At 34.6% G+C, this 25,155-nt stretch overlaps 1 protein-coding gene across 8 annotated transcripts in view; it reads right to left on the minus strand.

Annotated features, from left to right (window-relative positions):
- The window catches only part of LOC100243382 (probable LRR receptor-like serine/threonine-protein kinase At1g06840), a 43,456-nt gene extending 22,949 nt beyond the window's left edge, over positions 1–20,507 (minus strand). The window contains exons 1-10 of one of the 8 annotated variants that reach the window (XM_059738859.1): positions 20,181–20,504; positions 19,383–19,415; positions 15,739–15,841; positions 10,253–10,403; positions 9,815–9,886; positions 9,636–9,707; positions 8,883–9,026; positions 8,717–8,788; positions 8,536–8,607; positions 6,813–6,887 (exon numbers count right to left, since the gene is read on the minus strand). In XM_059738859.1, coding sequence (XP_059594842.1) covers positions 6,813–6,887; positions 8,536–8,607; positions 8,717–8,788; positions 8,883–9,026; positions 9,636–9,707; positions 9,815–9,886; positions 10,253–10,403; positions 15,739–15,832 — 752 coding nt within the window. In that variant the 5' untranslated portion in view covers positions 15,833–15,841; positions 19,383–19,415; positions 20,181–20,504. Of the gene's footprint in view, positions 1–6,812; positions 6,888–8,535; positions 8,608–8,716; positions 8,789–8,882; positions 9,027–9,635; positions 9,708–9,814; positions 9,887–10,252; positions 10,404–15,738; positions 15,842–19,223; positions 19,286–19,382 lie in introns of those variants that run through there. The other 7 variants (XM_010654818.3, XM_010654820.3, XM_059738860.1 and 4 more) reach the window with 7 other exon arrangements.
- Between the last annotated feature and the right edge of the window lie 4,648 nt (positions 20,508–25,155).

The following is a 25,155-nucleotide window of genomic DNA, read 5'->3' on the forward strand; positions in this document are numbered from 1 at the left end:
TAACCCTAAACATCGTAAACATAAGATTCCACAACACCTTCGCCTTGGGGCAATGAATAAGGATGTGGTTAATAGTCTCCTCATCGTCACAACATAAAAAGCATCTGTTTGCTAGAGACCAGCCCCTCCTTTTGAGATGATCTTGGGTTAGGACCTTCCCCCAAGAAGCTTCCCAAGCAAAAAAACCCACCTTAGTAGGCACGCAAGGGCTCCATATGATTCTCCACGGAAACGGGACTGCACCACCAGAATCCAGAGTATTGTACAGGGATTTTACAGAGAAACTCCCATTCTTAGAAGCATTCCACACCACTCTATCCTCCATCCCAACATTGAGCCTCTTTCCTTGAAGGACCGAAAGGAGACTCGCCACCGCCTCCAGCTCCCAGTCATTAAAAGACCTAGAGAAACAAGGATTCCATCCCCCCGCATCCCCCATATAATCCCAACAATCCTCTACCCACGCATCTTGGGAAACAGCAAAGGCAAACAGAGAAGGAAAAGCCTCACAAAGGGGAGTGTTTCCACACCAAATGTCCTTCCAAAATTTCAGCCTTCTACCATCCCCTACAGTGAAGGAAACGTTTTTAAACAACAGAACGCCTTCCTTTCTAATTTCCTTCCACAACCCCACCCCATAGCCTTCCCTAACCTCACAAGAGATCCACCCTCCTTCTTCTTCCCCATACTTCGAGCTGATAACAAGTTTCCAAAAAGAATCTCTTTTAGCCGCAAAGCGCCAGCTCCATTTACACAATAGGGCCCTATTAAGGATAGAAAAATTTCTGATCCCCAATCCACCCTTCATTTTATGAGAGCGCACCACATCCCAATTTACAAGGTGAGGCCTCTTCTCCAACGCACCCCCTCCCCAAAGGAAATCCCTTTGGATCTTCTCAAGCCTCAATCTTACAACTCTTGGAATACGCATCAAGGACATAAGATAAATGGGCATGCTAGCCAAAGTGCTCCGAATGAGAGTGAGTCTCCCCCCCTTAGAAATAAACTGCCTCTTCCATAGAGCGAGTCTCTTCCTCATCCTTTCTTCCACACCATCCCACACAACCACCGATTTGTGAGGAGCACCTAGAGGCAACCCCAAGTAAGTGGAAGGAAGAGAACCCACTTTGCAGCCCAACTCAGATGCCAAGACTTCAGCATTCTCAACACTTCCCACCGGCAGAATTTCACTCTTTTCCAAGTTAATATTCAGACCAGAAATGGCTTCAAACCACATTAAGAGCCAGCTTAGAACAACCATTTGGTCTTGGGAGTCCTTGCAAAAGACCAGCGTATCATCCGCAAATAATAAATGAGATACTTGAATCCCATTTCCACCCCTTCCCCTTAGTTTGCATCCGGAAAGGAAGCCCCCCCTAACCGCTTTGTTAATGAGGCAGCTTAAGGCCTCCATTCCTAAGACAAACAAGTAGGGGGAAATGGGGTCCCCTTGCCTTAACCCTCGAGTGCTCTAGAAGAAACCCGCTGGCGACCCGTTAATCATAACTGAGAAAGAGGCAGTGGAGATGCACCACCTGATCCAGCCGGCCCACTTCTCCCCAAAGCCCATTTTTTGCATCACTAACATCAGAAAATCCCAGTTAATATGGTCAAAAGCCTTCTCTAGGTCCAGCTTGCATAACACACCAGCTTCATCCCCTTTCAGCATCGAGTCTATGGCCTCGTTAGCAATTAACGCTGCGTCAAGGATTTGCCTTCCTTCAACAAAGGCATTTTGGGCCGAAGACACCACCTTACCCACTACTTTCTTCAGCCTATTGGCTAGAACCTTGGCGAGAATCTTATACAGACCACCCACCAAGCTGATTGGTCTATAGTCACGTAAATCCTCAGCCCCCCCTTTCTTGGGGACTAAAACCAGAAACGTGGAGCTGAGACTTCTAACGAATTTTCCCCTCTCAAAAAAATCCTTAAAGAAGCCCATAATTTCATCTTTGACGAAATCCCAACAAAACTACCAGAAGGCAATGGGAAATCCATCCGGACCAGGAGCCTTGTCCCCATTTAGCTCCGAAAGGGCCAGATACACCTCTTCCACAGAGAACATTTCCTCCAGCCTGGCAGCCTCCTCTCTTCCAATACTATCAAACTCCAAGCTGCTCATACTCGGGTGCCAGCCACCAGGATCCGATAACAGATCCTGATAGGCCCTCACCACTCCCCTTTGAATATCTTGCTCGTCTGACAGCCAAACACCTCTGACTTTAATCTTTTTCAAACAATTCCTTCTACTATTAGAGTTCGCCATCTTATGAAAGAACCCCGTGTTCTTATCTCCTTCCTTCAGCCATATTTGTCTTGATTTCTGCCTCCACGAGATTTCCTCCATAATCGCCCACTTTTTAAACTCCTCCTTGGCCTCCTTTCTAGCCTCTAACTCCTGCACGTTTAACATTCTCTGCCTCTCCTGATCATCCCAGAAAGAAACTCTGCCCAAAGCCATCCTCAAATTTACTCCCACCTTACCAAAGACTTCCTTATTCCAATTCTTCAGCTTAACTTTTAAAGCCTTTAGTTTTTCTGAGAGGACAAAGCTATAAGAACCACTGCAATTAAAACCTTGCCACCAGCCCCTCAGAAGCTCCTTAAATCCCTCCTCCTTCAGCCACATATTCTCAAAACGGAAAGGGATAGGACCTCTCCTAACACCACCCCCATCTAAGAGGATTGGGTAATGGTCAGACACAGGCCTTGGGAGAGTGCACTGAGACACTCCACTAAAATGGTTTTCCCAATCCTCCGAAATCAGGAAGTGATCCAATCTCGACCAGGATTGGCCATTTAACCCCCCACTCCACGTATAAGGACCCCCCTGAAGAGGCATATCTCTTAAAGCCAACTCATCTAGCACCTCTGAAAACCTTCTCATAGGACCAGATAGTCTTCCAACTCTACTCCGTTCACTGGGAAATCTAATAACATTGAAGTCCCCACCGATGCACCAGGGATCAGTCCACAAACCTCGGATAGCACCTAACTCTTCCCAAAAAAGTTCTCTAAACCTTTTCATAGTAGGTCCGTAGACCCCTGTGAAGAACCACATAAACCCATCCTCATAGTTCTTAAAATGACACGAGATTGAGAAGATACCCACTTCCAGGCCTACAAGCTCCAGAACTCTCTTATCCCAGAAAACCACCACCCCTCCAGCTGCCCCTCTTGCATCCACAGCTCCCCAACCTAAGAATCTTCCCACACCAAGACTGTGAATAACTCCTTGGGACATTTCTTGGATTTTGGTCTCCTGCAAGCACACCAAATCCACCTTTTTGTGATCTAATTAGGGCCTTGATAACCTTCCTTTTACTTCAGTCATTGGCCCCTCTGACATTCCATGAAAGAATCTTTAGCTTCATCTAACTGTCGAGATTCTAACCCCTCCTTCTCTGACCACAGATTTCTCCTTTCTTGCCCCAGTATAATTGATAGACCACTCAAGTTTTTTCAATTCCCTATCAAACTTAGTGGTCCCTGACGTGCCCTTCTTCAGATTTTGCTCTCTTCTTCTCTTAGTCCTTAGGAGCAAGTTCAGAACTTCCCCTTCAAACCCGTCCGTGGAGAAGCCCAAGAATTTGCTAAACCTCGCCCAGTAACTGTCGTCCCACCGGCACCCATCCAGATCCTGAAACATCCCCTCATACTCCCCCCCCCCCCCGGTCCTTCTCCAGCCACTTGCTTCTCACCCTCAGAGACTAGCACTCCCTTGCTACCATCAGCCAAAATAATACTCAATGGAGTCTGCTCCTCTTCGTTGCCCTCAGGAAACGAAACACTAGTGGTCCCCTCATTCGTCGTCACCCGACCGAAAGAAGAGGAAGAAGGAGAAGAGAGATCCCGACCCCCCAAAGGAATATGGCAGAGATCGACATACCTGGAAGCCTCTTCGCATAGAGCTTCGTCAGTCAGGAACCCCCGATCCATCATCTGAGAGGAAACATGCGCCGTCGAGTCTCGCGGCAGCCCGACGAGGGGATCGACTTCTCCTCTTGCGTCTTGACTAACACCCCTGGAGATGGGAATCGACTGCATAAACTGAGCCCTAGGGAGAGAGGAAGGGGTCTCGAAACCATCAGAGACCTCATCTAACAGGGCCCTAGCTTGGATAGGCCCACCGGCCTCACCCAACATCCCCTCACTAAAGGAGCAGGGATTGGGCCTTGGACCCCGGCCCAAATCCATCCTATTAAAGACTTGGGCTTCCCCACAGCTGAAAACTGAAGGGCCAGAGCTCTTGCTTGGGCCTGCCTGCCCCCTTCCGCAGTTGACCAAACTGATGGGAGAGGACTCCCTACCCCTTCCCACTAGGTCGGCTTGGCCACCAGCCCATCTCCTCTCAACAGTCCCATCTACAGAGGCTTCAACAGAGGGAAAGAGTGTTTTTTCTCCATTACACGCCACGTCTCGTACCTCCACCTGCAGCCCCAACTGCTCCATCCCCTTCCTTTGACTCCCACAGCAATCCACCCAGAGAGGCTCATCAACTTCTTCACCTGCCCTTAACCCGCCCTTCCCGGAGGAGCTTCCCGCCGGAACCACCTGCGAGAACCAAGGAGCAGACTCCCACCATAGATGAAGGGCAAAGCACCCCGTCCCCAAAGCTATATGAACTGAGCTCAGGACCTCCCAATCCACACGCTTCACCAAAATCCTCGCCCATTGCAGCTCAGACATGGATTTGGTACCTTCATCCACTGCTATAAATCATCCGCACCCATCTCCAATACTTTTAAACACCTCAAAACACCAAAAATGGAGTGGGAGCCCGACCACCCTCACCCATGTCTCTACGGCATTGGGATTCTTTAAGGAACACCCCACCTCCGGATTCCATTTGTCCAGGATAAGCCAATTATCCTTAAGGCTTCTTTTGCCTCTGGCCAAAACACGCTCAGCCTCTTGAGCCTGATCGAATTCGAACAACATAATACCCCTGCCCAACGCGGCAATCGACAACTTCCCCTTAACCTCCCAAAACTGACGGGTCCAACTCCTAACCAAATCCAACTCAGGTGGAGGAACTGAAACAGAACCCCATCTCCCTATTAGACAATGTTTCAGATGCTCTAGTCTACCACGCACCTCATTTTCCCCTACCTCTAACCACACTGACTCACCCGCCCTTCTCGGTGACGATTTAACAGCTTCTGCAAAAGACTTCATTTCCACCCCCTTTTCCTTCCACTGAACCTTCAGGACTCCCTTCGGCTTCACCGGAAACTCTGGCACATTGGATATCTTTAATCCTTCTATCGGAGTCACTCCAAGACCTCTCAACCTCACAGCCAAAGAGTTCCATCCACTGGCCTGACCCTTCCCTTCAAGGAAGATAATGCTGTATCTTTTTGCTTCCATATCTCGGACAGAGCATAGGATGAACCTCCCTGCCTTGTTCAACCGACGCTCCATTCTAAACTTTCTGTTACCCTCCAACCATTCAAAAGCCCATCTTTGATCATCCACCTCTCTACAACAAGTTTCAACGCCTTCCAAAAGACAACGAAGACTAGCCTCCCCAAATCTAATCCAAGACTCAAAACCCCTACTTCTCTCCCATATGCAGCCTTACAACCTCCCACCCAACTCCTCAATCACAATCTCAAACCACTTAGACTCCACCACAAACCGACTTCTTCCTCCCCTTAGCACCATCTCTATGAATTTAGTTGCCCTCATGCTTTCCATAAGATCCACAATGACAAATCGTATTATAGGTCTTTAAGGGCTGAGAATAGTTCTTTATTCCCAGCCAAAGAGATTTGGGGTTCGTGTGCTCCCCTTACAACTCGTTTTTTTGCTTGAGAAGAAGTTTGGGGAAAATTTTAATAGTAGACATGTTAATGAAGAGGGGCTGGTCCATGATCAATAGGTGCAGCCTTTGTAAAGTCAATGAAGAATCGGTAGATCACATTCTGATTCCTTGTGGTAAGACAAGGGAGCTATGGACTTTGTTGTTATCATCTTTCGAACTAGTGTGGGTGTTCCTGGCTTCAATGAGAAATCTTATCTTGGAATGGAAAGTTAAGGGGTTAGGGAAGAAGAGGAGAGTAGTTTGGAGATTGGCTCCGATTTGTCTTTTCTAGTGTATCTGGGGAGAGCAAAACCAAATAACGTTCCAAAAGGAAGAGTTGTCAGACTAAAGTTTAAGGAACCTATTTTTCTGCTCACTTTTGGAATGGTCTCAGTAATTTTTGGATTTAGACTTTTCCTATTTTCTGAATTTTTTTGGGTGATTGGCTTGGTGGCTAGCTTTCTCTCTCTCTAGGTTTTTTCTTTCTTTTTACAGCCTGGTTTTGGCTCTTTTAGTATAGAGCCTATGTATGTAGGGTGTGCCCCCTATTTAGGCGTTTTCTTAATTCAATCTGCCTTTGACTATCAAAAAATATTTCTCCAACTTGGAGGATCTCCTAACTCCTTCAGGAACAACCCAATGATTGACATTTAGTGATTAGTTGTCCACTATGAATAAACATAACCAATGATCTCTATGATGTGGTGATTTATATAGTTCTTTCCAACTAGCAGCTCTGTAGTGATAAATGATCCTAAGAAGACATATTTAGTCCAGCAGCAAAGTTGAGAAGCATAAACGGTGCACTGATATCAAAACATCAAAGAATATTAACTTGTAACAAAAACCAACTTCTCAACTATTTCTCACATATTATGATACCAAATTCTTACAATCAGATTTTTTGTTAAAAGAATAAGGCATTTAGCCTTGGAGCAATACATATTCCTTCACCAAAAATGAAAAATAGTAATAAAGGTAGAAACCAGGAAATAGAACTTACAATTTTACCAAATTGGACAGGTTCCCATAAGAAATTGGAATTTCAGCTCCACTGAAGTTGTTGTTATCAAGTTGACTGCAAAGAGGAAAATAACATAAAAGATACGAAAACAGTATAAGAAATTTGGTGGGATACCATAAATCTAAGCCTTGTTGTTTTTCCTTTTTTTTTTTTTTGCTTTTTTTTTTTTTTGTCATGGCAAAGTTCCACATGCACCCACCAGATTGCTGTCAAGATGGATATTAGCGGCCTATTGGGGTGAGAAAGCCTTGATGGGAGTTGATCCTACGATCTCCAACAGGGAGAGAAACAAGGATGCAATCCAAAAGGCCATTTCTATATTTGAGCATTAAATGACTCAAAAATTGGCAATAAGGTTCATGACAAGGCAATAGAGGAAACATTGAGTCCACCTACAAATGGAGGTAGATCAAACACATGGAGATCCCATTTATAGGCACTAAGACTGGAAAAGGACATGACAAGTGCCAGTTCAAAACCAACAACAAGCCCAAAGAACATCATTCCTAGCATGTATTCATATGAAATGGAGAAAGAAAATGTATTAATAACGACATCAGTGAAGTCTTCTCATGTCTGCAAAATAGCAACTGAATATAACAAATGCAGTTACACATGAGCACAATTTCATCCCAGTACAAAGAACATCTATCAGGGTCTCATGAAAAAGAGATCTGCAGTTGAGGATTACTTACTGAAAGTCATATAATAAGTCAACCAGAAAGTGGCATTCTTTTTCCCAACATACACACACAACATTCTTTTTACCAACACACACACACTTTTGACCAGAACCAATCTACTACAACCCTTTTAAGTTCAAAAATTATCATCTTGCAACAATTTCTACAACAAAGTAGAGACCTATAGAAATTTCTAAAAGAAGATATTAACTTGAACAGATACTTCAAAAAAGAGAAGACTGGAAAATAAAATCAAGAATGTTGTAAGGACTGATGGTTTGGACAATACTTTGTTTTTTGTCACATGTTGATCTCTGAGAACAGTGTGGTAATATAAATAGCAGACCTTGTTAAACAACAGAGAATCTACTAACTCTTCCTATGAAGCCATGCATTTAGGAATATAACTTTCTACATTGCATGTTTTTTTTTTTTTTTTTCCTTTTTGATCAGATACATTACATGTACATTTTAAAAGGAAAAGTTTTGTCCTGAATTTTGTATTTTCCACTAGAAGTTGGACTTGTACTGCATACCATTCCATGTGTTGCATTCACTTGACTTCTAAATGTGTATGTTGTTTGTACAGATCTTTCCCCAATATATCTGATTGGAATGTAAGCCAAAACTCCACATGTCACAGTGATGCTTTGACATTGACAAATGGCATAAAAAAGAAAATAAATAAGCAAAACCTTATACATGGAAAAACAATAAGCCTATGTGCATCACCCATTTGAGGCAGGGAATAAAATACATACATATGTGTGTGTGTGTGTGTGTGTGTGTGTGTGTGTGTGTGTGTGTGTGTGTGTGCATATAGAGAGATAGATAGATAGATGCTTAAAGCTCTATACCCCCAAAAAACCCAACATGAAAGGGATAAACACTTAGCATCATCGAACAGGCAAATTAAATTGAAAAAAAGATTACAAAAAAATACAAGTCTAAAACTTAGACCATATGATAAGGTAAACAAGTTAATAAAAAATAAGCATGTAGTGAAGGAAGGAACATACAGTATGCGCAGTTCTGGGAGGTGTGACAATTCTGGTGGAAGATTCCCAGACAAGTTATTATTGTCGAAAAGCCTGTGAACATTTGTCTTATTAACTATAAACTCAATAGGCAGTAAAGCAATTTCAATATGGAAGATATGGTATTTGCAGAAAAAGAGGGAAAAACTGCCATGTTACTCACAAGTGACGAAGAGTTGATGCATTGGAAAGCTCAGAAGGAATTCGACCACTGAGTGAGTTATTGTTCATGTGGCTGCAGAAGTTACATGCAGATAAAATACACAAGAATTGAGAAAGCTAAACTTCTTGCCATCTTGAAGTAGCATTTAGGTTGAAGATCCACTCACAGATGTTTAATTCTGCTCAAGTTTGCAAATGATTTTGGAACTGGTCCTGATATGTGATTCTCATCTATTTGGAGTCTATCTAAATGTAAAAGATAACCAAGCTCATCAGGTAAAGAGCCCGACAATCTGTTTCCACTCAAGAGCCTGTGTACACAAATAGACAACCGAGTCAGCACTGTCAAAAAGCATTTTATGCAGACAAATATCTATGGATTTGTTCAATCGGCACTTCAAAATGATGGCACCTGTTATCTCATATTACGTTTTGCATCTTAAGTTGCCATAAACATCGAAATTGATCCAGTAACTTCTTTTGGGGATATTTTTCATTTCTAAAAATAGTACAAGATATTTATTTTCAAGAAGAATCAGAAATTTCTCAAAGCTTCAGTAAGTCATAGATCTCAGCCCTTAATAGTTTCCTTACAATCAAAAAGGCTCCTCCCACTAAGAACTCTGATGAATCAGAGATATGTTATTTTTACAACTCAAACACAGTCAGTATAAAGTCCAGAATCCAAGAGAACTGATATGAAGTTTTCTTCACCAATGTTTAAGACAGAAATCCTTCCTATCCTGGAAACAGAAACATTTCCTTCCAGTAGATAACTTGAGTTTAAAATAAAAATAAAAATGTACTAATTCTAGATGAGCAATGGTAATTAAAACTACTGTTTTCCTACAATAAAAAATAAAACAACAGCCATAATCAGAAAAAGTTTCCAAAAGTAAAATATTATAGATTTCACTTACAAGAGTCTCAGAGGTGCAATGTTTCCTATCTCCTTTGGTATACTGCCACTTAAGTCATTCCACAAGAAATCTCTTTCAGAAGAAAACAGAAATAAAAAGCATTAGTATCATTGAAAGGGATATCACAGAATTACTGAAAACAAAAACTTTTCACCCTATTCATTGAATTTATGGCTCACATAATTTCAAGATGAGATAGTTGGCCAAGTTCAGGTGCTAAAGTTCCAGATAGATTCATTTTCAGCAGCAGGCTACAACCAGAAGGAGGAAATATAGTAAATATCATAATTCAGTTTCTGTTGCATAGTAGCATATAATCAGGAATCAAAAGATCAATTATAGAGATAATAAAAAACCACAATATGGGCAATTGAAAGCAAAGTGGTTGGCACTTTTTTGGATGAGTAAAAAATTGTCTAAACAACGTTAAAAGGATGCAACCCAAGCATGTAAGAGATATACAAGAAAACCCCAAAGATATAAGCATTGAAGTTGGCACTTTGAACATCACAAAAACCTCAGATTCTTTAGATAAATGAACTTCAGCTATTTTCTAAAATTATGAAATGATGAAAAAATAAAATAAAAAGGTCAAAAGTAGTACAAAAAGAACATACAGCGCATTAACATGCAAGTATCCATCTGTTGTGTTTTTATCTTTACAAATAATGCCTTTCCACTTGGACGTACATGGATCTCCCTTTCCCCAATTTCTAATATTCTTCATAGGATCAATTAACCTTTTCTTGACAGCTCGCAGTGCAGTGACTGCAAAACAGGACACAAATCATAAGCTTATTTCATGAAGAATGAGATCAGTAAATCAATTCCCACATGCTTATGCAAGTTGAGCATCACATAGAATATAGAGCAAGCCCTAACAATGTAACAAGCATGAAAATGAGAAAACAGATTTTTTTCATGCCAATCCTTTGTTATATGCCAAAAGAGAAATTATCTATTTCCCTTTGTTAACCAATTATCAATTGGGTCATTTCATAAGGTATGAGAATAGTTAATCAATTCCCACATGCTTAAGCAAGTTAAGCATCACATATAACAAATAGCAAGCCCTACAAATTTCTTTGGCTGGGAAATCCATTTTCCAATCTTCAAAGGTCTCTTGAATTGCACTAACTATGGCATCTGCTTCCTCCCCTTTCCCACAAATTGACAACTATAAAATGCTTAGAAGAGGCAGGTCTATACAAAAAAAAGAAATGCTTCTTTCAATTGATTCTCCCCCACCCACATATCCCACCAAAATTTGGTTCGTTTACCATTTTTGAGCTGAATAGCTCTCCTGAAGCTGAAATCATTCCAACATTTTCTAATGTCTTTCCACCAAGGTTTGAAATGTCGCAATTTTTCGTCATAATATCGCTGATATTTCATGTATCAGCCCATGTTGACACAATAAACCCCGTCGAAATCTCAATTGAGTGATTTTTCCCCTATATTTCAGCCACGTTAGAATTTTCCCTCCAAAACTCTTAACGGTAGTGGGCCTGGGCTCTATAAAATCTTAGGCCTCCATCATACATGAGCCCAACATGCTTATGCCACCCTATGGGCACTAACCTAATAAAAATGGCATTACTCTCTCTCCCATTTCCGATGTGGGATTAGGAATGCATTTTTAAAGCTAAACAGAAAAACAACCCTAAATATGCAAGTAAAGGGGTTTGAACGAGGGACCTTGTCCAAGAGATGTGTTGCCCATACCAATAACCCAACCATGTTTTTTTTGTTTTTAAGGTACATAACATTATATATGTCTACACATACTAATCTTTTATATACTATATATCATAAAGTAATTCAAATAAAATTATCATAAATAACTTAATTTTGATTATCTTATTGTGTATTTTATATAGTAATTAAATACATGATAAATATAAAATTTTAAATAATCAACATTTTTAAATAAAAAATGCTTCTACATATATATCATCATTTCTTTTGTATCTTTCAATATATATCAATTTCTTTGTTAAAATTAAAACAACTTCAATATATGCATTATTAATCTTTCTATCATTTTTGGAGTTTTTCCCAATATTTCTATGAGTTTTTTTATCAATTTCCGTTCTACTGATGTTTCCCATATTTATATCTGTATATATATATATATATATATATATATATATATCAATTTTTTCAACAAAACAACTACAAAATGTCTATTTTTAACTTCTTATATTATTTGTTAGAATTTTTCCTAACATTTTCATTAGTTTTGATCAATTTTCGTCTCATCCTTCCCTTGGTTTTTTCTCTTTCTTTTGTTTCTTTTCTTTCTCCTATATCTGTTCTTCTATTAATATATTCTTCTTCGTTTCTGATAAAAAAAAAAATATTTTGTGTCAAAATATCCATCGATATTTCTCAATATATCCTAATATATCCATAAAATTAGGTTACCAATATATCCATCAAAATCGATATCTTCATTCTTGCTTTCCACAAACTCATTCCACAAGTCTCTCGTGTATTCACAGACTCTCCTACTCAAGGGCAAACTCCCACAAACATTCTCCAAGTAAAGCCCAATTAAAGACCTCCAATCTTCTGATGCCCAAGCCTCCAAACCTTCTATCCTTACAATCTGTAGACCAGCTCACTAAATGTATCTTATTACCTTCTAATAGATTATTTCACAAAAAATCTCTCTAAATTTTTTTTTTAATCTAATCCTCATTTTCCAGGGCATTACAAAAAAGAGACATAAAAGAGATCGACAACCTTGAGATAGTGCACTTTATAAGTACTAATCTTCCTCCCTTTGACAAGTACTGCTTCTTCTAAGGGACCAATCTCCTCCTGAATCTCTCCTCAACAACATCCCACACAACACAAAACTTGTGAGGCATTCTCAAAGGCGGACTAAGATAAGAAGTGAGAAGCCTCCCTACCATGCACCCAAACATAGATGCTAATCTATCCACTCCCTCCACTTCTCTAATTGAAATAAGCTCACTTTTATGCAAGTTTATTTTCAAACTTGACATGACCTCAAAGCCAATTACAGCCCACCCCCAATATCTTAGTTGATCCAAATTGGCCTCACAAAATAGAATAGCATCATATGCAAATAAGAGGTAGGACATGTGCATAACTCCTCCCCCTCTACCTTTGACTTTGAAGCATTAATAAACCCATCCTATTTAGCCTTTGATAATAGACAACTAAGGGCTTCCATGACTATCACAAAATGATGGAAGGAAAGAGGATCTCCCCCTACTGCAAGCCTCTTGAAGTTTGGAAGAAATCAGTAGGAGTGTCATTAACCAAGACTAACACCCTTATAGTAGAAATGCAAAAAGGAATCCACTTTCTCCGTTTAGGACCAAAATCCATCTTTTCCATAATTGAAAAGAGAAATTTCCAAGCCACATGATCATATGCCTTTTCTATATCCAATTCACAAACCAAAATAGACCTGAAGTTTCTTTTTCTCAAATCAATTGCCTCATCTTCTATCAAAGCTACATCAAGGATCTGCCTACCTCCCACAAAGGCATTCTGGTTATCTAACACCACTTTTCCGATCATCCTTTTAGCTTATTTGCTAGAACTTTTGTTAGAAGCTTATAAAGACTGCCTACAAGGCTAATTGGCCTAAAATCCTTAATGTCTTCTTCCCCTCTCTTCTTAGGAAGAAGAATCTAAGAAAGTGGTGTTAAATAAGAAACTCTACTCTCAATCACCAGAGATTTTTTAATTTTTTTAAAATTAGAAACTATACTTGAATTGTCTAGATAAAAGTAAGAATAACAGGAAAAGGAAGGATGAAAAATAACTTGAACAAGGATGTATACAAAGAAAAATAAAATCACTCCTAGAAAAATAAAGCACCAAACTCAAGGAACAGTAGACCCCTGATAAAATCAACGAGAGTAGAGGCTCCTCTCTTAGCATTGCACTAGTTTATTAGTTTTCTCCTTATTTTGCTCAATTGTGGACCATCCACTGCATCTTGCACCTAAGATTTAAGAGACCTTAGCGTGTTAACCTGCCACAGATCTCTTAAAAATAACCAATCTTTTAACCAGCTTGAGAAATGTACCTATAGCTAAAAGCATCCTTTCCTAAGCCCTTCTCTCAGCTCCATAAATGTCTATGTATGTGGCTTATCCAAAGCCACATGATCGGCTCACTGCTTAGAGATGCTGCCATGTTATTCTCTCTTTTCTTCCGCAACTCAATGGGTCAACCCAGTCCAGTAGCATGACTTGAAGCTTGAATCATTATTCATTTTCAACTGAAAAAATAACAACGAATATCCATGATCCATAGCTCAATAAATAAATGCAACTTTTAGTCCTCGAACTCCACTACCAAAAAAAGCTTTATATATCCAGAAAACAAAAACTTCAGTCAATGGCCATCACCAGGCCACAGAGATTCCCAACCACTTCAAACACTTTCTTCCAGAAATGAAAGGGATGGCCCTTGACTTCAACCCACCCAGCACAGATTTCAATAGTATACACTCAGTTCAATGCTAAAGATAAGCATCAGAGAGTAAACTTCTTATTCAAATCTATCATAAATCTCCTTTCTATTCCTTCAGATTTCATTTCCACTTGAACCACTCACCCTCTCCTGATCTAACCTGAATAATCGATGGTTGAAGTGGTGCCGCTATGTCTCATTTGCATAATTTATCCAGAACTGATCGAAGCTATTCCTATCAATGATTCAAAGCCATTAATACCAAGAATACTAATGGATCTTCCAGTAGTAACAGTAGCTCTTTCCTGGGCACCATTATGGACCTAAGATGGCTTCAAAGTGTCTGAAAATTCTAGATTGAACAGTTTAGTCACAACAATTTTGTCCAAATGCTAGAAAATAACATCAAGTGTACCATAAAAAGAGAGAGGCATTAGAACTTATTGGTAAGTCAGTACTACCAGAAGGAAAATAATAAGATTACACCCATGAGTTGAATGATGAAAATGACATTGGGGCTTGGAGAAGGTTTATGATTCTCTGCCAAAATGATTGTGGTACTACAGATTCAACAATCATAATTAATACCCAATAAACTTGTTAAGCTAGCTGATGTAGGATAGTAGAGAGAAAAGAATATAAATGAAAGAAATAGAGGTAAAAGAGAGAGATTCCAGATAATTATGAATATTATTAATCAAAAAGTCTAGAGTGTTTAACATCACTTGGCCTATATATAGATAAAAAATCCTAACTCTAATAGGACACTAATTTTACTAATATTATAAAAATAAAAAATAAATAAATAAATTAACTCTAATAAAACTTTGTCACTAAATAATAACAACCCTTAAACAAATAATGAAACAAAATATTATCACTTCCTATATTTACATCTAAAATAAGTGTAATTTAACATCTTTATCTTCATTACTTGCAAATTCCAAATTTACAAATTCTGAAAACTGGGAAGCTAAAAAACCAAGTTTATTTAGTTGGCAGAGAAACCTAAGTTATACGACAAAGTTGAACTGAATGAAGCATCCTGCTGTTCCACACGATGATGCTCCTGCCATAGTGTTTTTTGCTTAAATCAAATCTAGCAAAATTCCCAAGCAGAATCTTTTTTTTCACCATTTCCTTTATTAAAACATAAAATATATTTATATATATATATACAAATATCAAATACTCATCAGCTAAATTTTAAAATATCAAATTGAACACAAAATTTAAACCTTTTCTGAAAATACACCACTTTAGCTTCTAAAAGGGTAAAGCACCAGACATAGCACATAACACATTCTTTCTGAGTATATTAAACAAAAGGTTGCCAACAATATTGACACAATAGAGTCATATTTTTAAATTTAAACAAAAAATTAAATATTTTCTAAAAATACACTACTTTAGCTTCTGAAAGGCAAAAATACCAGATATAATACATAACGCATTCCTTCAGAGTATATAAAGAAAATGTTGCTAGCAATTTTGACATAAGAGAGTCAATAAGCTTGAGAATATCAAAGGACAGTATTGTTGTGAGTATACAGAAAGCAAAATACCCATAACTAACAATAGAAAAAAGAAAGACAAACAAACACTTTGAAAACATGAAAAAATAAGATTTAAACAAATTCACCTTCAGAAGGACTAGTAGTTTCCGCAACTGCAAGGAGCACGAAGCAACAATAGGACAGAGCAAAAATGCATACACCAGCCCTCACTCCCAACATTTTGGTGCCCTAGAAATCAAATGAGCAAAGGTATTGACACAGTCAATGATTATTCCAAATTTTCAGGCATTTCCAAGATCAGCCACTTTAAAATACTTTTTCTTTTTTTTGGTACATAATAACAACTAAAAAAAAAAAAGAAAAAACAAAAGTTTTTTTTCTTTTTTTTGGGTACATAATAACAACAATATTATTTTTGTGTATTCGCCCCTTTTGGTTGTTGTTACTTTGTATACACCATGTATAATTTTTTAATACAATTTCCATTTATCTATCAAAAAAAAAAAAACATAACTATATTAAAAGCGCCAACCAAAAGAACATGCAGGATATACACGATGTATAGAAGGTGGCCAAGGGCAAAAAAGCATAGGGAAACAAAAAAAAAACAACTCCCTCGCCTTACTAACAGCCACTTCAAAATACTATTATGGCAGCATAATGTTTCACTTTTCTTTTTGCCAACCTTCTGACCAACCAAACAAAGGACAATCAAGGATCAAAAACATTGAAAGGTGTGGAAACATCAGTGGTTAGATATTATGGAGATATCGAATGAAAATCCAATGAAAAAAAATATCGGTGAAATGGAAATTGATCAAAACTCATAAAAATGTTGGGAAAAAAAACTATAAGAAATGATAAAACAAGCAATAATATACATATCGAGTTGTTGTATACTTGTATTGAATAAAACTATATATGTATGATAAAATTTATGGTGTTTAATAATATGCAAAACTAGAAAACGCATTTAATACTAAAATAATAATCTATTTAGTTTAGATGTATTCAAAGAAATAAAAGAACTTATGATATATGTATAATTTTAAAAAAAATGTTTATAATTTTATTTGTAAGTTCACATTTCCATTGTATTAAATTATCATATAAAAGATATAAATGAAAACTCATTAAGAAGATTATCATGATGGTTTTTATATTTTTCAATAATTAGTTAAATAAGATAATAAAATTTATTTATTTACTAAAATTCTATTTTAATATTTCATTTTTGTATGAATATATTAAAAGGTTTACAAGACATAAATTCAGTATGTGTGTGTGTAGATAAATAGATGGATATATGAATATCATAAGGGCAACATTACCCTAGTGACATGGAGATGCCTTTTCCAAGCTAGCATGGAGTCGAAAAAAATTGACATTAAAAGTGTTATGGTGCTGAAAAATTAAGGGCCATTGGCGAAACTCAATTCACCAAATTTCCACTCAAAATTTCTTGTTGGTCATGCCCGATATTCCATTTTTTTAACGAAATTTCTCCAACACAAACCAATTGTTTTATCAAACAATCACAAACCAATTTTGTGTTGCACCTTTTGTTTGTAGATGATACTTTGCTTTTATGTGAGGATTCTCAAGATCAAATGTTTCATTTTAAGTTGACTGCTCATATGGTTTGAAGCTCAGGGCTAAAAATAAACCTTGAAAAATGTGAACTGATCCTAATTGGGGAGGTAGTTAATGTGGAGGAGTTAGTAATGGAGTTGGGTCGTAAGGCGGGGAGAGTTTTGTCCACTTGGGTAGGTTTGCCTTTGGGTGCCCCTTTCATATCAATAGCGATGTGTAGGGCAATGGAAAAGAGATTTCGTAAAAGACTGTCAATGTGGAAAAGGCAATATAGTTCTAAAAGGGGAGACTTATGTCAATTCAAAATACATTATCCAACTTGTCAATCTATTACATTCCCTTTTTTGTATTCCCTAAAAAAGATCAAATTAAAGTTAGAGAAGATTCAAAGAGATTTTCTATGGGGAGGAGGGGTTGTAGAGAAAACACCTATTGGTGAGTTGGTCCGTCATTTATACTAATAGGAGTAAGGGGGGATTGGGCATTAGAAGCCTCTCTTCTCTTAATTAGGCTCTCCTTGGAAAGTGGAGTTGGAAATTGCTTCTAAAGGGAAGTTTTTTCAAAATAGATCATAGTGACGTTCCTAGGAAGTAAGAAATTGATACAAGTTTGAAATTTGGCAAGCTATAAGGATGTGATCTTTTGTTTAGTAGAGCCTCCTTTGAAGTGGGTAATGATAGGAGAGTTAAAATTTGAAAGGATAAATGATGTGTGGAGAAGCCCTTATGCACTTCCTTTCTCTCCTTATATGCTTTAGTTGCGTCTAAAGAGGCTTGAGTGGAGGATTTATAGGAAGAGACAAGAACTAGAGGTCATTGGATTCCATACTTCTCTAGACGCTTATGTGATTGGGAGTTGGCCATTGTTGAAACTTTTTTCTCAAGATTGCTAGAGAAGTTGTTAAGAAGGGAACTAAATGAGAGGGTGATTGGGAAGGATTCAAAGATAGGCATTTTTTTGGTTAAATCTTTCTATTTTGACTTAGAACCTAGGATGTCAATTACCTTTCTAATAGACACTACAGGAATCCTTAAGTATTGTCCAAAGCGAGATTTTTTGCGTAGGAAGCTACTTAGGGAAAAGTATTGATGTCAGATTGAGAAAAGATGTTTTCTTTGTAAACTTAACAGTGTATCTATCATCACATTCTCCTTCACTGTATCAAAGCAAGGATTCCATGGCAGATGTTTTCCTTATTGGGTGTAGTTTGGGTGCTCCTATCCACGGTAAAAGAAACTTTCTTAAGTTGACATGATTCCTTTGTAGGAAGGAAAAGGAAAAAGGTGTAGAGAGTCACTCCTCTTTACATTTTTTGGGCAATTTAGCAAGGACGAAGTTGAAGAGCATTTGAAAACAAGGAACAAACTGATCAAAAGTTGAAACATTCGTTCCTCTGTAACCTTTCAGCTTGGGTTTGCACCTTTAAGTTTGGGTTTGCATGTATATAAGAGAAGGCTCAATACCTTTTATTGATTTTGTAGATCAATTGGGCTCTTGTTAAGAGGGAGGGTGGTTTTTTGTGGCTTCTCTTTTAAGGCGTAACTTTTCAGTACTTTTTGTGTACTTTGGTGTACTATTTTTCTTTTGCTGTTTATATATGCATATCTTTCTTTGCCTGTCAAAAAAAGTCAAAAATCCCCATAATTCAAATCAAAGCAAAACAACTCAAACCCAAAAAAATAAAAGATAATAATAAAAAGCAGATATAAACTTCACCAGAAAATGAAAATTGCCCACACTCCTTTCCACCCGAAATTAAAGAAATCAAGATTCAGAACCTAACACTTTCAAATGATGTAGCCGTGTAAGTCTAACTTTCATTCTTTTCATCAGCTTCATCACCATCCAAACAGAGAGTGATCATAAATCCCACAACTAAACTCAAATAAAAACACCAAAAATCCAAAAAATAAATATAAATAAAGAAAAAAAGCTTAATGATAGAAAGACTCAAGCATTCTGTTTTCCATTGATAAATTCTTAAACCTATACTTTCCAGTGCTGTGGCTAAGTTCACCTTTCTCTTTTCCTCAACTTTCTCACCAATCAAACAGTGACAGTGACCAATCATAAATTACCCTAGTTGAAATCAAACAAAAGACATTCAGAAAACCAAAAAAACAAAAAACAAAAACGAAGTAGAGAAGTTTTCCCACTTGGTTTTCCAATGTTGTACCTGCACTGAGTTTAACCTTTTCTTTTCCTCAACCTTCGTGGCGTCCAAACAGAGGGTAACCACAAATCCCCATAATTCAAATTAAAAAGAAATCCAAAAATCTAAACAAAAGAGAATATTACTTCGCAATTCGCATTCAATGCTTTAGCTAAGTTCAACTTTCTCATCAATCAAATAGCGTCCAATCCCAAATCCCCACTATTCAATCCAACAGGAAAAAAAAAACCCCAAAAGTTCTCTTTAAAAATAAAAATAAAAAAAATGAAAAATCCTTCTTCACTTCCCAGTCTTGTCGCTATATCGAGTCTGAATTTCTCCTCCCCGACTTTCACGCCGACCAAACAGTGTGCAATCCCATCCCCACAATTCAAACCAAAGAAAAACACCCAAAGTCCATGAAGTTTTAAAAAAGAAAAAATAAATAATCTCACTTTGTTTTCCAATGCATAGCTGTGACTTTAGCTCAACTTTCCCACCAGCCAAAAAGTTCCAATTTTCTCACCAACCAAACAGTACCCAGTATCCAAATTCCCCACAATTCAAATCATACAAAAACATCCAAAAATCCAAGAAAACAGAAACAAAAAAACCCCCCTCCCAAAAAATAAAATAAAGAAGGAAATCTCTCCTCACCTTCCAATGCTGCAGCTGTATTCAATTTGACTTCTTTTTTTCCCTCAATTTTCCCACCAACCAAACAGTACCCAAAATCCCAAACCCCCCAATTCAAACCAAACAAAACCACCCAAAAAAAACCCCACAAAAAAAATTAAAAATCAAAAATCAAAAAGGGCTTACTTGCAAGAGTGAAGTAGGGAGAAGCAGAAGCAACAATGCAGCTGGGTGTGAGAGAACAGGAGATTTGAAACCCAAAAAACGAGAAAGTCAATGGGGTGACGGAGCACGTGGTGGGCTGAAGAATCGTCGTCGTTGTCATCTTCATGAGAATAGTAAAAAAGAAGAAAAAAATTTATATGAGAAAACGATCTCTCTGATAGCACCTTTGTCCTCATGCTCCCCACTTGAGAATAATAGAGAATAAAGGTAATATTGATAATAGTTTTAACAGCTCTTGTCTTCATCACTGAGGTTCAAAATATTCATCAATGGCGTTTTTGTCTCCAGAGTAGTTGGTTATTTGACTACAACTGGAGCAGATAGGCTTGTACTTGGACCAGTTCATCACTCTCTTCCCCAACCTTTTCACGCGCTCACCCAATCCTTTCTACCAGGAGATTGGTGATGGATTATTAATTAAAAAAATATAACAAAAAATATTATATTTGAAGATAAGGATCAATTTGTTAAAATAAATTAAAAGAAAAAAAGAAAAAAATATATTTTTTTTATTCATAAAACAAAAAATTGAATATTTTTTAACAATATATTTTAATTATTATTTTCATCCATTAAAAAAAATTAAAATGTATAATAACATGGATTAATGGTAGAAAAAATAGTTATAAAATTATTATTATTGGTATTGGATTATTTTCATCATTTTTAGATTTTTTTTTAAGATATCATATTAAAACACACACACGTTGATTTAATTTGACTTCACGATTCATCAAATTCTGTTTTTTTATTAGGTCGAATATTAAAATATCTCACCCTATTATATTTAGTTTTTCCTATTTTAATCTCATTTATTTATATTATAATTTTATTTTTATTTATAATTTCATTCAACAAATAATATTACAAAAAATTTATTAAAATATCTCACCCTATTGTACTTAGTTTTTCTTATTTTAATCTCATTTATTTATATTATAATTTTATTTTTATTTATAATTTCATTCAACAAATAGTATTACATAAATTTTTTAAAATCAAACAAAATTAGCTATTCATATCAAAAGGTTTAAATTAAAAGTTTGATATAAATATATATAATAGAATTTTTCTTTTTAAAAAAAATCGAAATTATTTATAAAAATCTAAGTAATCAATGCTAAATAAAACGTTGGAGAAAAATATATCTTGGATAATTTTGGAATTCCATAAAACCAGACGAAAATATCTACATTGGAGTGAAAGTTTTCTCAAACCATCGCGTAATTGATGATGTAAATGTCGTGTTTTAGACTTTTAGGTTACATTTTTTATTTTTCAAGAAAGTGACGGCCTGGGGAAAAGCATTAGTGACCGTTGACGGGATTCGGTAATAGATATTTAAATTAATAAATAATATAGGCCCTTCCATTTGGATCTAGTAGTTGAATTTGACGGGAATTGGATTCGGATTAGCAATTAATTTAATCAAACCTTAGAATACGTTGTAACATCACATATGTTTTTTAAGATTAAATGTCTAGTACTTTTATCGTACCATGTGCAAAGTGTTCACATGGCAAATTATGTGTCACATGATATAAATAAGTGATTAAATTATTTCATAATTGATAACGTCTGAAATCAACCAGCGTTTGAAAATGTTTTCCAAAATAATTTTTGAGAAAATTTCAAGAATTTGGAGCCTCGTTTGATGATGTTTTCTTAAACTTATTTTTAAAATTATTTTTAATTTAAAAAATAAAAAATAAATTTTAAACACAAGTTTTGAAAAATATGGTAAAACATGTTCATGTTTTTTTTAAATTAAAAAATAAATAATAAAAATAATTCATTATTCTCTAAAAATTATTTTATACGCCACTTTATTTTTAAAAATTGTTTTCGAAAGATAATAGCTAAACAATGTTAGCAATTTTTAAAAACAGAAAATTATTCAAATAGGGTCTAGAAATTTTTTCAACTTGGTTTTTGTGTTTGTCAATATTTTTTTAAAAAATAAAATTTGTTTATAATGCTTTATTTTCTATTACTTTTTATATTTGTATAATTAATTTTTAAAATAATTTCTAGAAAAAAAATAAAAATAATTAAATATGTTGTCAAAAAATAGTTTGCTTTTATAGTAAGTTATTAAAAAACTGTTATTAAAATGATATCAAATGTTTATTTTATAAAATTTAAATATAAGGTTATTTGATTAAAAAGTATGTGAAAACCTAATTTTTGAAATTTAACCATTTTTTTTTTGTCTCATTTTGACAAAAATGTTCTCATTATTTTTTTTTTAAATAACATTTTATTTAAAAATCTATATATAAATATTTGAAATAGTAAATGATATTTATATAAAAAATAAATTACTTTAAAAAAAATGAAAGTGGTTAGATTCATAATTTAGGGATTATTATATCCTTTTAATTACATATTTCTTAAATATATTTATATTTAGTATATCGGTGAATTAACTTAAGAAATCCATTGACTTATGTGCCGTGCCCTAAGTGCTAAATGATAAAAAGATTGATGTGATTTGAATTTGGAATATGTATTAATTTCTCTTGGGAATATGACACCAACTATAGACATTTTCTCCCATTGATATTGAGTGATGTGTGATATGAGTTTTACCAAAAACCCAAAAAAAAAATCAAAATTTCCATGGACACCGACAAACCCGAGAAGTTGAATATGTATGATAATTTATATAATATAAATAAATAAGATCGAGATGTAAGAGTGCTAATAATTAAAATTGAAAATATGTATATATATTATCACCAAACTTATGATGCATATGGCAAAAAATATCATTTAATACCATAGATGAACTTATTTTCTACTCTAAAATATTTTTAAAAAATATTTTCTCAACCTGTTTTTGTTTTTCAAATATTTCATAAAAATATTTTTTTATTTATAGTGTTTTATTTTCTATCATTGTTATATTTTTATATAATTTTTTGAAAAATAACTTTCAAAAAACAATTAAAAATAAGTAAATATGTTATGAGAAAATACTTTATTTTTAAAGCAAGTTATCAAAAAAAAAAAATCTATATTTAAAAAAAAAAAAAAAAATCAAATGTGTTTTTGAGTCTCAAAAACAAAAAAGGTTCTACTAGGCTTTAAGTTTTCCCCACATTTTATTTATTTATTTATTTTTATGTAAATAATTTTACAACTTAATACTTCTTAGTAAATATTTTCAACCATTCTACTAAATAGAAATTGAAAAAATGTTTATTTTAAAAAGATTAATAAAAATAATATTAATGATGGAACAAGTGAATTGAAAATATTTTTCAAAAAAATCATCTAATATATTAATATTTAGGTACAAATATTCTTTATTTATAAAAATTAAGGTTATGCTTGTTTCCAAAAAAAATTTGAGAGAAAATGGAAAAAAATAAAGAGAAAAATTAAAAGAAATAAAAAATGAAATAAAAAAAAATAGATTCAAAGTCACTAAAATATTTTATATGTTTCTTTAAATCTATTTCACTTATTTTCATTTATTACATAAAGATTAACTCATTTTAAAATGCATAAATTTTTAAATAATTTTGATTATATTTTATATTTTTTATCGTAAAATCAAATATGAGAAAATCATTTTCCTTAGTATTTTTCTTTCTTAATATTTTTTGAGAACCAAACATAACTTAAATATATTTATATTAAGTCTTTTGTTGAGTCAATTGAAGAAATTCTAAATCTCAATCATTCATCATGTACAAAATCATGATAAAATAAATAGGATTTGAGACATTAGAGTACAAACAATTAAAATTGAAAACATAATATAACACCATTGATATTGAGTGTTGTAAACTGAAAATCAAGTCAACTATCAATATTAATTCATAAAAATCCAAATCTCAAACATTCCTTGTGTGTGGAATCATGATGTCTAAATCGTTGAACAAATACAAATAAATGAGATATGAGACATTACGATATAGACAATTAAAATTAAAAATATAAATATGTCATCATATGATTGATGATTCATTTTCAACACCCATTGAAAATTAATATCTTCAAATTTTGTAAATGGATTCATTTTCTATCTTAGAACAATTTTTAAGAATACTTCCTAGACCAACTCATTTGTTTTGAAAATCTTATATACCTTTTTGAAAATACATAATAAAACCTCGTCCATAAAATTTTTAAGATTTGCAAAAAGGGTGTATATCACCTCAAATGAAAAAATTATCCTCAATCCTTAAGTGGATAATAATAACTTTCTATCGAATATTTTGATAATCTAATGTTTTTGGTACAAAAATCTCTCCTTTTTTTAATAATAAAATTGTATAAAAGCTCGATTAGCTACCATCAACCATGAAATGAAAAATAAAAAATGATTAAAATTAAAAAAATTGAACCTAAAAATATAAATATAAAATATTGATTTCTGCTATTTCCCTATTTCTATTTTTACATCATTGGTTTTACATTTTAATTTTTAGTTTTAATATTCTTTATTTTTTATTTAATCTACACCTAATGGGGTTTTTATCATTTTTATAAAGTAAAAAAAATAAATAAAAGATGAGGTGTTTTTATAAAAAAAAAAATGTTAAGAGTATTATAATATAATATGTCAAAAGATTATTAATCACTTCATAATTAAAATTTTTATTGATGATGTATTTTTAAAAAATAAAAAAAAATAAAAAAAGGTTTCAAAACACATGGCCTCATTTGGAAATTATTCCCATTTTTAGTTCCTACAAAATTTGATAGAAAATACAAGAGGAAATAAATATAGAGGAAAAAAAAATTGAGGAAAATAATATTTATAAAATTAATAAATTATTTTTATACGTTTTTTTAAATTTATTTGATTTATTTTTCAAGTCATATAAATATTAAATAATTTAAAAATATATTATTTTTAATTTTAATTTTTTTTTTCTACCATCAAATCAAACATGAAAAAAAAACTATTTTCTTTAACGTT

Source organism: Vitis vinifera, chromosome 8 (genome assembly GCF_030704535.1).
Source record: "Vitis vinifera cultivar Pinot Noir 40024 chromosome 8, ASM3070453v1".
Classification (NCBI taxonomy): domain Eukaryota; kingdom Viridiplantae; phylum Streptophyta; class Magnoliopsida; order Vitales; family Vitaceae; genus Vitis; species Vitis vinifera.